The sequence below is a fragment of the Rousettus aegyptiacus genome, unplaced genomic scaffold (genome assembly GCF_014176215.1).
Source record: "Rousettus aegyptiacus isolate mRouAeg1 unplaced genomic scaffold, mRouAeg1.p scaffold_m13_p_6, whole genome shotgun sequence".
NCBI lineage: Eukaryota > Metazoa > Chordata > Mammalia > Chiroptera > Pteropodidae > Rousettus > Rousettus aegyptiacus.
Genome location: NW_023416309.1, coordinates 81137071 through 81151231, shown reverse-complemented (window position 1 = coordinate 81151231; position 14161 = coordinate 81137071). Strand labels below are relative to the sequence as shown.

Genomic DNA, 14161 nt, shown 5'->3' with positions numbered 1-14161 from the left:
TCGTTTTAGTTTTTTGCTTTATTTTTATTTTTCAATTATGATTGGCATACAATATTATATTAGTTTCCTGTTCTAGGGTGTGCAGGCCCTGGGACTCCAGAACGGGTGCATACGAGGATGTTTTTGTACATTCAGGCCAGGTCCAGAGGGAATGGGGTCAGGCTTGGTTAAGAACAAGAATTCTGCTACCCACAGTCCAGGGTTGGAGAGAGCCTTCCAGAGGCTGGCGAGCACAGCTGTCCCCACGGCTCCTCCTGGGCTGCGCCGGGGCTCAGGTCAGGCCGCACTGACCCCAGACCTCTGCCTGACCCCACCACTCTCGACAGTTTCTGCAAGGGGAGGACGTTACATTCATTTGTGAGGGACCCCAAGACATCTCTGGACATCAATAAGACCAGGCAGATTGCTCAAGAGATCATCAAGGTAAAGGGGCGTCCCCCGGCTCTGTCTGCTTGTGTCAGGGTGGTGGTGGCTGCTCTTTCTCTCCCCTTAGCTGGGCGCCTCAAGGGTAGGGCCCCATTTCCTTCCCTCTGTTCGCATCTTGTCAGGTTGGAGCCTCAAATTGGACACTAGGTTGGCAGTGATGGAACTGAATTGGTCGGGGAGGAGTATAAAGCTTTAAAGACAGATGGCCTGAGTTTGAGTCCTGGTCACACCAGCTTTGTGGCTTTGGGCAAGTCATCAAGCTTCTCTGAGCCTTGACTTCCTCACTTATGAGATGGGCATATGAGATGGGGATACCAATGTAACCTCCCTCACTGGATTGGTGCACACGGTAACATTGGATAACCCACTTATTGGATAATCCAGCTTGGGCACAAGGTCAGCACTTGGTGAGAGGCTGTTAGGATTGTTGGGAGCAGGGGAGTTTCATGACAGACCCTCAGGCTCAACTCAGGCAGCCTTTTTTCTTTATCCTTTTAAAGTAGTTAAATAAAAATTAAAGAAAAGCTTATTTGTTGCTTTATTTAACAACAAGCCAACTTAAAAACTAGAATACTGTGGTTAAAGGTTCCTCTTTTCTTGTTTTTGTTGAAAAGCTTTCTCTTAGCAGCTCTTCTCAAATCTAGGTCCATTTCCTGTCTTTCTCTCCTTTCTCTCCTCTGCCTTTGCAACGTTCTTCCGTTCTTCCATTCTTCCGTTGTTATCTCTGGCTCCTTCCTTCTATCTTTTTTGTGAGGATGTCTTTTGAAAGGAAAAGATAAGAATCACTGTGACTGGTATGGACAAATCAAGATCTCCACGTGACATCCCCACATGGCTGAGTTAAAGAATTAAAATTGCAAAATCCTCAAACCAAAATATCACATTTAGGGATCCATTGAATCCGTTATTTCAGAGAAGTTGGATAGAGCTGCAGAGTGTCATACCTATTCCATGTTGTCCCCAAACTTACTAGGCCCTGCTGCCCACTCTGCTCTCTTCCTCCAATAAGGTTTCTTCTCCTTATCGTCAGAAGACTGAGCCATCTGGAAGATTCCAGGACAAAAGACAAAAGTTACTTGAAGATTTTGAAGCTGCCTTTTTTTTTTTTTTTTTAATTTTTTTTTTTTTTTTTTTTTTTTTTTTTAGTTTTTATCCTGCTGAAAAACTGTCCCCACCTCTCTCTTCTTCCATTACTGGGAACTTCTAAGCCAACTTCCTTTTGTGCTTATCTTTGATGTCTTGTGGTTGGAAATACAATAATGGTGCATGACCTTTGGTTAGAAGGTTTTCAGTTTGAAAGCCTCTCTGGAAACACTGGTGGAGAGTTTATATTCCAGATTCCAGTGCTGTGTGTTGTCTCTTTAAACTAGCCTTTCGAGGCAGTGGCACATTTTGTATAAACAAGGCTTAGAGAGGCACAGCAACTTATCCTCTGTCACACAGCTGGTCCCTGTTCACTATAAGGTAGGGTCTTTGGCTCTCTTTGGCCACTGAGGAAGAAGGCGTATGCACTTGGTCTGGTTTCGGAAATGGGCAGATATTTTAAGGAGGATAATTTGGCATTCAAGATGGAGTTTTGGGAAGGAACAGTCACGCTTTCCTGGAACTCCCTGCTTCCATGGCAGAATGACAGCTCTCAGCAGGCTGGAGGGAAGTGGCCACAGCAGACCCCACACCCTCCTGTTTCTTGCAGAAGAGCATCTGCCTTGTGTAAACTCTCCTCTGACATTCTTCAGAACCACTTGGATCGAGCTCTGGCCTCGGCTGAGTTCTGTCTGGTTCTGCCTCACGTTCATTCTACTTCCTAAATGTGGCCTGTTTACTTTTCTACTCCTCACCCCAAATACCTTTAAAGCCAAGGGTATTTCTCATGTGTGATACTCCCTTGAGTGGGAGATTGGGAAATAGATTCACGTATGCCACTTTCTGAGGTGGCAGAGATGGGCATTTCAGTCATGGCGTCTTGCCTCTGTTCCCAGGGTCATTAGGGTACACCAGAGTCCTGAGTTTGACATGAGAAAATACCGTTGACCTTGGATAAGATTATGCCTGTGTCAGGTCACCCGCATCCCATACTCCTAGCCAATCAGTGTTCAGTCTATATTGAGTGTTGGTTAGACATCACTGACTTCTGTCCTTTTGCCTGACTGACGAGGAAACTGAGGCCCAGAGAAGCCATCCAAGGCCACACAGTGAATTAGAATCTGAGCTGAGATGGAACTCAGACCTTGGATTTCATTCGTGGTTCAGGACTCCTATCACAGCACAGATATTGGGACTTCCTGAACTTGGGGACTCCTTCTGTGGGAATTCCTCTTTGTTCCTCCACCTGAGCCTTTTTCCTGCCCAATGGTAGAGGCTAGCTGGTCAAAGCCTGATAGAGACCCCAGACCATTCGTGTTACCTGTATGATATCATCATGCTTTCTACACTTCCTGACCGTCCAGCTTCCTGCCCATCACCCTCTCCATACCTCACACTTTATCCAGGTATAAGGTAGATGTTGGATAGCACAGTGGCATGGAAAGAGCACAGACTGGCCTGAAGCCAGATCTCAGCAATGCTATTTAACTGCCTTGTGTCCTGGAGCAGGTGACCTCCTCTCTCTGAGCTTGGTTTCCTCACCTGTAAAGTGAAGCCAATTACATTGCACACGATTGTAAAGAGTAACTGAGGGGATGTGGGTAAGGCATCCCCCAAGAGGAAGCTCACTGTCTTCCAGGGAATGGGGTATCTACATGCCAAAGGCATCGTGCACAAAGATCTCAAATCCAAGAACGTTTTCTACGATAATGGCAAAGTGGTCATCACGGACTTCGGGCTGTTTGGGATCTCGGGTGTGGTCCGAGAGGAACGGTGAGTTGGCCTTGGGCGTCTGGACAGAACAGGAAGGAACTAGGTATTGCTGGGTGGGCCTGAGTCCAGCTGAGGTCTGAGCGCTCTTGCTGTCTGTTACTGAAGAGCAGCCCTCCTGTAGGAAAGGCCCAGTTTGCTCTGGTCCTGCCCCTGTGGTCCTGGACTAGAATTAGATTCAAGTGATGTTTAAGTACCTCATATCCTTGATTCTCAGGCTGATACCCATGGAAGTGTCACTCGCGTTTACCCCATCTGCTCACCAGCTCGGGCAGGACCAGGCTGGCGTGTGAAATACACGGGCAGAGCTGATTTCCTGCCTGGAGACATATTCCACTCTCCCAGGGTAGAGACTCGGGCACCTTCACATGCAGCTCCCTGCCAATACCCCATTTTGGCCTGCTTCCCTAGAAAAACCTGGTTATCACTCTTCTGCGACATTCCCTAAAAGTGTCAGTGCCTTTGCAAGTACAGGATCAGCGTGCTGCTTCTCTGGGCCTGGTGTGGGTAGTGCACTGGCCCTGGAGAAACTATGTGCCAGACAGGCCTCTTTGCTGTTGGCTGAAAGACCTGGTATTCTTGCCCTGGCTTCTTGGCCTCCAGGCGTGAGAACCAGCTGAAGCTGTCACACGATTGGCTGTGCTACCTGGCCCCTGAGATCGTGCGCGAGATGACTCCCGGGAAGGATGAGGATCGCCTGCCGTTCTCAAAAGCTGCTGACGTCTATGCGTTTGGGTGAGGAGGCTTGGGGCTCTCAGGGCAGTGTGGCCCAAACAGTGGGCCCTGCTGGCCCCTGGGGGCAAGGGAGGGCGTGCTCTGAGTCCTGGCTCTGCTGCTTGTTGAGTGAGTGGCCACATCCTTGACCTTCCCTTTCCCCCGCCTGTAAAATGGGAGAATAATGGCACCTCCCCGACAGGGTTGTTTTATGAGGATGAAGTTAAGTAATTCTTGGTGTCAGTCTCACTTATTGCCCCATGAGGCTGTTCATGAGCGCTAAGAACTGCCCCTCTGGGAGAACCGGGATGTCCTGCCAAAAGAAAAATAGAAATAGAGAAATCTAATGTGAGCCCGACACATAACTTAAGGTTTTCTCTTAGCCACATTCAAAAAGAAAAACAGGAAATCAGTTTCAATAATCAGTTTTCTTTAACTCAGTATATCCAACATGGTATCCTTTCAACATGTAATCAAAATAAAAAATTAAGGAGATGTTTTATCCTACAAAGTTTTCAAAACCTGATGGATATTTTACACCTACAACATGCCTCCACTCTCCACGTGTCAGTTGTTCAAAAGCCCCATGTAGCAAGTGGCCACCACACTGGACAGAGTGGGTCTGACAGAGAAGTTCCCCGTCCAGATAAGTCGGGAAAGGCTAGGGGACTTGGAGAGGCGAGTGAGGGCCTCCCCCTATAATCTCTCAGGGTATTTTCCCCTCAGCATTGGTTTCTTCCTCCCCTGACCTTTAACTGTCATTTCCCGAGCACCTGGGTATGCCAGGCACTGGGATTAGCATATTTGTTACCCCTCAAACATCAGCCGCTGCCGAGGTTAACGGTTGTACCAGGATCTCTGTGAGAGCCTGTGCTGCCTCAGACTTTCTACCACAATGGGAGCGCAGGGCCACAAACCCTCGAGTACCCAGGAGGAGCTTCCAAAGACACCACCACAGTATTCCCTGAAGTCTGGAGAAGGATCCTGGATCCTCTGGCTGGGTTCCTGCCAATGCAGCAGCAGGAGCCCCTGGGTGCATGCTGGGCCGTGCGGTCCAGGAGCTCACACTGCATGGATGGCCTCCACAGGACTATTTGGTATGAGCTGCAAGCAAGAGATTGGCCCTTTAAGAATCAAGCTGCAGAGGCCTTGATCTGGCAGGTTGGAAGCGGAGAGGGAATGAAGCGAGTCCTGGCCTCCGTCAGCCTGGGGAAGGAAGTCACGGTGAGTAGCCACGTGTTCTTAGAGAGGGCAGAAGGGCTATAGAGTGGGACCTGACATAGCTGCCCTTCATTCACACGCCTGAGAAGTGAGACCTAGAGGTAGATGTGTGCCAGGCAGACCTCTCTGCTGCAGGCTAAAAGGCCTGCGTCTTTTATTACTCTGTGGTTAACTTTTTTCTTTTAAAAAAAAAAAAAAGACTGAAAGGAAATAAAGATAATGATTTTAACTGAATTATGAGATGAAAAGCCCTGTACATTACATGAAGGAAAATAATAAAAAATAATCACTGCCCAAAATACAAATGGTGGGGTTATGCTTAGGTATCAGATCTTTCTCCATGTTTTTCTCTACTGTTCAAGAACAAATTGAAGTTTCTGAAGTAAATTTGTTTTCAAAATACCGAATCGTAATACAGTTGCTGACCTCATGTTTTTGCACATCGTTAATGGTTTCTCTGCATTGCCGCTTGTAAGTTTCCTCTCTCTGGCACAGTAACAGATAAAGGAACCAGGAGTCGATTTTTTCAGTGCAGTCAGTGATAACCATGTATGTATCCATGAGTCAGATAAGACTGGCGTAGGTAGATGCCAGCCTGGGTGTTGATAAGTAACTCTAATAGGAATCTGGGTGGTGTAACATTGGAAGTGTCTGGAGGAGGGTGCCTGCTGCTTTTCTAGGTTAAGATCTAAAGACCGCGACTTTCTTATTAAAGTCGTGAACAGTTCGGCAAGGTCCCCTCCTACAAACTCTGGGACAGGCAGAGCGTTTAATTCAACCTCATCCTCCTCCTAGATTGATAGGTCTTACTCTTTTTCTCCTTTGACTGGTAGCCAGTAACTAGGGCATTTTCGGAAGGCTCATTTATGGCATTTATTTGGTGTATTTTATTCTACAGTAGTACATGTCATCTGTTTGAAGTGCAAAGTCTCTGTATAGCTGTGCTCCTCCAAGAATGACACCAAAATGCTAGTCGGTAGCACCAACACCAGGTTCTTCTTCGGCCAGCTGATACCACTTCATCTGGGGGCCATGGGCAAGGGGGGCGGGTGATGAGTGCCTCCCAGTGCTCTTGGGCTTGTTCTTCTTGGCTTTATGGGCCAGAGTCACCTTCACCATGGTGGAGCCTTGGGCACCTTAGGAGGGCAGCGATGGGCTCAAAGTGTAGGGCTTGGGCTCCTTTCAGTCGGGCAGCTCAGAGCAGCTGAAATAACTACTTCCTTCTAGTCTTTTTTTTTTTTTAACTATTTTAAAAATACGTATCTTTAACAAAATCAAAGTCATAACATATAGATGATTTTTTTTAAATAGTGACTTTTTTTCTACGTGCGATTTTATTATATGCTCATTAACGCAAATCATTAGCAGATCCTTGTTTTAAAGCCTGTCTACCCTCTGTCCTATGGTTATGCCGTAATATAATGTGCCAGAGGCCAGCTCCAGCCAATTCTAGGCTGAAGGAAACGTGGAGTCGGCGAAAGAAAAACGACAAGCAGAGAGCCTTGATGCGAGGCAGTTTTATTTTTTATTTTTTTATCACCCTGAAATGTAGAGGTACAGCGTTTTTAAATCCAAAATCCCATTCTTCATTCTGTCTAAACACAAAGGTCTGTTTTTCTTCTATTTGTTATCTGTCGACCCACAGGTTGGGTATGCAAGCGGGGTTGCAGAAGCAGAAAGCTTGTGTAGATTGTTATGTTCCTATAAACAAAGGCCTATGTTCCTATAGTGATAGTCGAACAGTAATTTCCAGTAAGAATTTATTTCAGCCACTACATCCCCCCCACCCCACCCAAGGCCTTTGTGGGCCTAACAGGTGCCTTCCACGTAAGCACTGACACAGTGGCCTGCTTAGAAAGCAAATCTTGCTTTCTCCTTTGATCAAGTTGTTTGATTAACTCCTTATTACTCATATTTCTCTGTGCCCCATTCTCGGAAAAGTTGCCTTTCCCTCTGACACCCCCCTCCACTCCCAAGGACGGAACGATAATCAAAAGCAATGCACAAATTCCCAATATAGACAATACAGAAGAAAGCAACAGGCACAGATGACTCTAGCATCGCTTGCTTTGCAAGCGACGCTTCACTCTAGCTGCAACTATGTCGAACAGCTTGAGGTCTGTGGCCTGTGGCAATAATGGCTTCTGTTGTTGGGCATTTAGGTTATTTCCCATTTTACCTTTTACAATAAAGTTATTAAGGACTTTTTTGTATAAACCAAAGTAGGTGTGTATGCTCGCTTTATCCAAAAGAAAAAATATTCTTAGTAAGTTGGCCTCCTTGCAACCATCTCAGTTACCTTTCTGAACACTTACTCTTGGAATAGAGAGCGGTAAGCACTGTCTTCAAGGAGATGAAGGCTTGAGCACGGCACAGAGCCATCAGAGCTGCAAGGGAATCAGGGCTCAACACTGGCTACTAGTCAGAATCATCCAGGAGCTTTTTAAAAATAGCCAGGGCCTCCGCCAGAGATATTGGCCTGGGTTGGGGCTAAGGTCATAGTTAATTTTTTTTTTCATTTTTAAATAAAGCTTAGGTAGTTCTAGTGTGCAGCCAGAGTTTTGATCCAATTGAAAGGATTTCTTATAGCGCAGGGTTATGGGTCCTTTGAAGCCTTGTAGTAATAAATTAGGGATGGGAGTGGGGAAGTGGGGTCAAAGAAAAATGTTCCAGCAGCCAGCCTCTGGCTCACAAGAGTTGTCTTTCCTATCTGCTCTTTTATCTTTGTAACACATTGCTATTGGAGAGTGGAGTGGTCGTTAATAAATGGCAATAAAAAAAAATTACTTTGAATTGTTGTCAGAAGCAGGGAGCACCCTCTGAAGGACACCTTTCTCTGTCCCTCCAGCCACCTTACTGTAAGTTCACCACCAGGCGCTGCTTTATGTACAGAGGCAGCCTCAGTGAGTTAGTGTGGATGGGGATTCATCAAAAGGCCAGAAGCGTTCTTCATGAGAACAAACCGTCAGTTTCTTACCCTAGGTCACCCTCCAGAAGACCAATTTCTTGTTCCATCAGCTCTTCACTCCCTGCCCCTCTGCCTTTTTTTGTGATCAACTCCCATTAGCTTTTTCTTCACTCTTTTATTATATAGATCGATTTTGTGTTGTCATGATTAAATTTTCCATGCTTTGTCTAAAGATTGAGGCTAAAAGTGAGAGGACAGTAAACCGAGTGCATTATTATGATAGACTGTATTTGCCATTACCCATTGTGAGGTAATTCTCTGGGATTACATTTTCCTCTTTGTGGGTCCATCTCTTCCATTCCATCGGTTACTCAGAGTCTCACCATAATTTTGTTGGCTTCACGTTTGGACCATGGCTTTCTTGCATAGGTTTTCCCTATAGTTTCTAATTGCCTTTTTTTCTTGTTGAGAGGAGAAACAACATCTTTACACCTCTTTCGACATTCTGCTTATTGAGTGGAATCTGTTCCATTCTTTTCAGAGATTTCTCATAATTTGAATCAATGGGATTTTAGGCCTGCGGCAGAGCTGGCATCCTACCTCCTTGCATTCATTCCAGGGTCATTTACACAATTTCTTGTATCTCGTGTCTTCCCATTTCTTTATTTGCGCTCCAGCAAAATGAAAGTGAAACCTAAAGAAACTACTTCCCAGTGGATGCGTAGGAGATAATCTTGGAATTCTTGCATTCCTAAAATGGCCCTTATTTTGTCCTCGCACCAGAAATAGAATTCTAGGATCACAACAGTTTTCCCTCAGAACATAAAGATTTTGCTCTGCTGCCTAATAACTAACTGTCCAGTGTGTTATTGAGAAATCTGGTATTGGTCTAATGCCTAACTTTTTTGTAGATGCCTTGTTTTATTCTCTCTGGAAACATCTAGGGTCTTCTCTTTATCTTTGTTATTGTGAGATGGCATAAAAATATGCCTGAGAATAGTTTTATTACAGCTGGCCCTTGAACAATTCAGGGGGGTTAAGGGCGCAGACCTCCTGCACAGTTGAAAATCCTTGTATAATTACAGTCAGTCCTCTGCGTACTGATTCCCAACCATGGCATTGACCCTTGAACAATGCACTTGAGCACTTTGCCTGATCATATGTGCAGGCCTATTTTCTCACAGGTAGATCTCCTCAATCAAAAGGCTGAAAGAGTATGCCGTGTGCATGCATGGATCTTGAGAATAAGCAGTCAATTGAAAAAAATTCCATATGTAACTAGACCTGCACAGTTCAAGCCTGCTTTGTTCAGAGTAAACTGTAGTTTGTTTGTTTGTTTGTTTTCAGTGAGGTCCCTTTATCAGGCTTTGGCAGCTGAAGATCCCTGTTTCCCTCAAAAGTTACTGGGACATTTTCTTTCGTTCCGGTTTTCATAGTTCCCTGCCCTATCGTTTCTTTGTTTTCTCTTGTGGAAACTTCCATCAAACAGAATTTGGTCCTTTTTAGTGAGTTTCCATGTCTTTTACCTTCTTTCATATTTTCTATTCCTACTTAAAATTGGATCTACACCCCGGGGAATTTCCTTGATTTTATTTTCTGGTACTTCTACCTAATGTATTGTTTCCAAAGTTGCATTAATTACAAGCACTTCCTTACTTTGTTAATTTCTTTCTTATTGGACTCTGGTTTTGTTTTATGGATAGAGTAGGTTCTATGCACACATGCACGCACACACACTTTTCTCCAGAATTGGTGTTTCGGTTCATTTATCTTTGGTCTCTTGTTTTCCTAACATGGCAGGCAGCCCCATGGGGGTCCAGTCATATTTGAGAACAAAAGCCTGAGTTGCTGAGTCAAAGTAGATGTACACTTTCTGCTCCATCACTTGAGCACTTTGCCTGATCATATATGCAGGCCTATTTTCTCACAGGTAGGTCTCCTCAATCGAAAGGCTGAAAGAGTATGCCGTGTGCATGCATGGATCTTGAGAATAAGCAGCAAAATGCCAAAGTGAGAAGGGCTCTGCTCTGGGGACCGTCAGGACTGCTGTTCTGCCTCCCCGCAAGTGCTGCCCTGTCTTTTGTCCTTCCTGTCACTCCCAGCCTCCATTCTTGTGATGCTGAGGCTCCCACCTCCATTGCAGCCCCACCTGCACACATTCCAAGCACCTTGAATTTCACCTGTCAACACGCACCTTCTGCTTTCCATTCTAAACATCAGTGACGCCCTTTCTGATGTCTTTCCTATTACTTTCCTGTTATTCAGCTCTGTTACTGTTATTCCAGGAAGGTCTGAGAAGGAAGGAGGGGAAGTAGGCTTGTGCATTTCGTTTTGAACTGGAACCATTAGAGCTCTTGTGAAATTGTAATTGCTCAGCCCTAGTCCGGCAATGATCAGTCATCTCAATGTCAGCAGGAAGTTCAGGGGACTTCCAGCTGGGGGTTACTTGAGAGCACTGAAGGGATCCTGTGCAGAGGGACCCAGCTGTACCCTCCTCCCTCTCTGCCAGCTGTCATACCCACTAATGCCAGCTCTGCTCACAGGAGATCCTGTCTGCCTGCTGGGCTTTTGACCTGCAGGAGAGGCCTAGCATCACCCTGCTGATGGACATGCTGGAGAAACTGCCCAAGCTGAACCGGCGGCTCTCCCACCCTGGGCACTTCTGGAAATCTGCTGAGTAAGTATCCCCTTGGTGAACCAAACCTGCTAGCCAGGCCTTTGCAGCATCACCTAGAGTCTTAGAGGGCACCATCTGCCCTGTGTGCCTAAGACTTTGCTGAAAACTCCAAGCAGATTGGCCAGAGCCGACTCATCCCCTCACCTAAATGATACCCGGACCTCACTCACCCCGTTTAGTTTGCAGACTCTTTTTGACGGAAGAGCATCTCTAGTTCTGCTCTGCGCAAACCTCCATATCCCTGTTCAGAGAGGTGCCGACGCTGTACCCAGGCTGGGCCCATACAGGAAGCTTCTGCCTAGGACAGGGCCAGCAGGGCCAGTTGGAAGTCAGAGCAACGTGGGTGTGGAACATCAACAAAACCAGCAGGGTGGCTATTGTTTAAAATGTTGATACTCAACTCAGAGCTTTCTAGTCTTGAAACAAGACGCCCATTATGGGGACCACATGGGTAGGGTTTATGTGGGACTTTGATGCTGGCAGCCCATCTCTGCTTGTGTTTAATCACAGTCCTTTGTACCTCTTGGTGCAGGGGTGACCTCCACTGGGCAGGAGACCACTGTCATCTCTTCAGTTCTATCTCATTCCCTTCTTCCTCTGTCCCTCTGACCCACTCTGCCAGGACCCTTACAGACCTCTGCCCTGTCACAAACCCACTGTGAGAATGTGGGAAAGGCCTTCCTCGTTGCAGGCCTCAGTTTCCAGAGCTTTAAGAAGTGGGGGTTGGGCTAGAATGGGGATACGCAAACTTGTAAAGGGCCGCTTGGGAAGTATTTTAGGCTTTGTGGGCTAAGAGGAAAAGTCAGGTTACAGTTCCTGTCCCAGGATTTGCGATGCGCGCAGCAGCAGTGCCGAGGGGCGACACCACGGTCTACAGCCTCTGTCCCAGAAACTCAGCTCTGCTGTTTGGCGCAGGAACAGGCTGACTGTGCGCCAATCAAACTTTATTCATGGAAAAATACTCTCTTTGGATTGTTTTCTCCCTAACCATTGACAAAAGTAAAAGCTATTCTTAGTTTGTGCATGGTATAGAAACAGGCAGTGGGCCATGTGTGGCTAGAGCCCTGGATGAGATGAATGGTTTTAAACTTTTTTTTAAGGCAAAGGGCACTTTCTAGAAGTGAGATCTCATACAGCCCCAATATATAAACAGGGAAAGTGGAACTGCTCTTGATGTATGGTACAAGACCCTATCCGCCCTGACACCCAGTGTAGTCCCTGAGGCACCAGTCACTATGCGAGCGTGTGGGGGGGGCAGGGGGAGGGCACCTGCAGTCACATCACTGAGCCCCCAGAGCTGCACCTGGGTCTCACACCTGCTGCCCAGGTGTGTGATGGCAGCAGCTCTCCTCTTATTCTAGAAAGGACCAGATAGTAAATATTTTAGGTTGGTGGGTCATAATGGCCTCTGTCACATGTTCTTTGTTTTTGTTTTGTTATTTATTTAACAACTCTTTAAAATAGCCAAAACATATTTGTAGTCAGATTTGGCTTACGTATAGTTTGCCAGACCCTGTCTTGAAAACCAGCTTCAACCTTCAAGCGAGGGTATGTCCGGAATGGGTCTTCTTACCAGAGGATACAAGTAGGAGAACCTGAAAAAATACAGTCAACATTGCTGATTAGGCCAGTTTCAGGGATGGTCTGGAGGAATGACAAATTTGTAGTTAGGGAATACTTTATTTTATAATGCAATAGTAGATTCAATGTTTTGTTCTTAAGATGAGTCAGAGTCCAATAGGGGGTAACAGAATGTTGCCATTAAAGGTGTGAGTTTTACCCAGCTCTTGCTGAGTACCTGCTACACACCTGGGGAGACAGAAGGCCAAGGCCAGGTCTCGACCAGCAGGGAGTTTACAGTCTAATTAGGGATAAAGACAAGCAGACATACACTGTAAGTCAATGCAGCAACACTCGTCACCTCTGTATTCCCAGCTACCACAGTCCCGGGAACATAGTAGTTGCTCAATAAACATTTGATGAGTGAGGCAATAATTACAACATACTGAGTTCTGAGAAAAAGCACAGCCTTTGGGAGCACAGGCAGGGTCCTCTCTGTGCACCCAAGGAGCTTAAAGAGGAGGGGTCTCCAGAAAGGAGTTTTTAGAGCTACGTTTTAAATGGGAGCTGTCCTAGCAGAGACCAGGAGCCTGGGGTTCCCTGGACTTGCAAAGTTCAAGGATCTGGTTTGTCAGATCTCGGGTGATTCATTCAACACGTTGGTCCCTGGTTTTATCATCTACAGAAGAGAAGGCTGTGCTAGGCAGGTGCTGGCATTCAGGAAATCATTCCAGGTTCCCTAAAAGATCATATAGCCCCACCTTCTCGTTTCACAGGTGGGAAGCTGAGTTACAGATGCAGGTTGTTTCTGGCCCAAAACAATCAGTTTTAGCCTCTTACAAGGAAGAATGCACACATACCTGAATGAGTCTGTGTCAAAGCTTCCTGTTCACGATTTTTACTTCTACACGCTCAGCCTCTAATTCTCATTTTCTCTTTTCTTTTTCATGGGTCTTGTTGCTTTTTTATTTTGGGGGGGTGGCTGATACGCTGGCCTGGCCTGTCATCTCCCCCTCTCCCTGCCATCCTGGTTCCTGCGGCTCCTCTTCCATCTTTCCGCGACCGCGCTGGGTGCCGACTCCATCACCTGCTGCACTGTGCTCTTCCCACGCCTGGCGAAACGGTCGCGGGGCGCTCCCAGTCGCTGGCGGAGCCGCTACTACGGGAAAGGACGCTACGGTCACTCTGACTTTAAGAACTCCTGTCCAGTTCTGGAGGAATAGTGTGTCTTCTGTTCCTTCCCCCAGTCCCTGCCTGTCCGCAGTCACCCCTCTGCGCGCCCTGCTTCCTGCTCTGTTTCTGCATCCAGCTGCCCCGTCTTCGCATGTGTTTTCCTCATAAACCAGTTGATGTTTTTGCAGCTGAACTGGTCACCAGCCAGGGCCCTACAGGCTTGTATTTTTCTTGCTGGGCTGAGAGAAGACCCACAGCAGGTGGCAGGGCCTCTGCGCACATTCTGTGGCAGAGGATGGCTTGTCAGGTGGGAAAGAACTGGAAGCATCGTCCAAGTCCCTGAGGTGCCTTCTGGCCAGAGCTTAAAGAAGGAACTGCAGTGAGCAGAAAGTCAATTTTGACATTCAAGGATTATAGGGCGGTGGGCCCGTCGGCCCCGGGGAGCCCAGGGAAGGTTCTTTGTGCCAGGCTCCCTTCCTTCCAGGCTCACTCTGCTGCTGAGGCTGGACTGGAACTGGGCCACCCCCTTCTCTCTCTTCAGGGAAGGAGGGTCCCCGGCCCCCTAATCTGGCTGGCCCTAGGCCACTCCCTCCACCCCTGTGGGGCTCAGTTCTCACACTACTCTCCCC

At 46.9% G+C, this 14161-nt stretch overlaps 1 protein-coding gene and 1 pseudogene across 5 annotated transcripts in view; one reads left to right on the top strand and one right to left on the bottom strand.

Moving 5' to 3' along the window:
* KSR1 (kinase suppressor of ras 1) overlaps window positions 1–14161 on the top strand; it is a 145944-nt gene that overhangs the window by 127209 nt on the left and 4574 nt on the right. For 3 of the 5 annotated variants that reach the window (XM_016119178.2, XM_016119177.2, XM_036223738.1), the window contains 5 exons: window positions 327–423; window positions 3149–3282; window positions 3883–4014; window positions 5082–5217; window positions 10666–10799. In XM_016119178.2, the coding sequence (XP_015974664.2) occupies window positions 327–423; window positions 3149–3282; window positions 3883–4014; window positions 5082–5217; window positions 10666–10799 (633 nt within the window). Of the gene's footprint in view, window positions 1–326; window positions 424–3148; window positions 3283–3882; window positions 4015–5081; window positions 5218–10665; window positions 10800–13500; window positions 13582–14161 lie in introns of all 5 variants that reach the window. The other 2 variants (XM_036223735.1, XM_036223737.1) reach the window with 1 other exon arrangement.
* On the bottom strand, window positions 5572–6333 carry LOC118604020 (annotated as a pseudogene).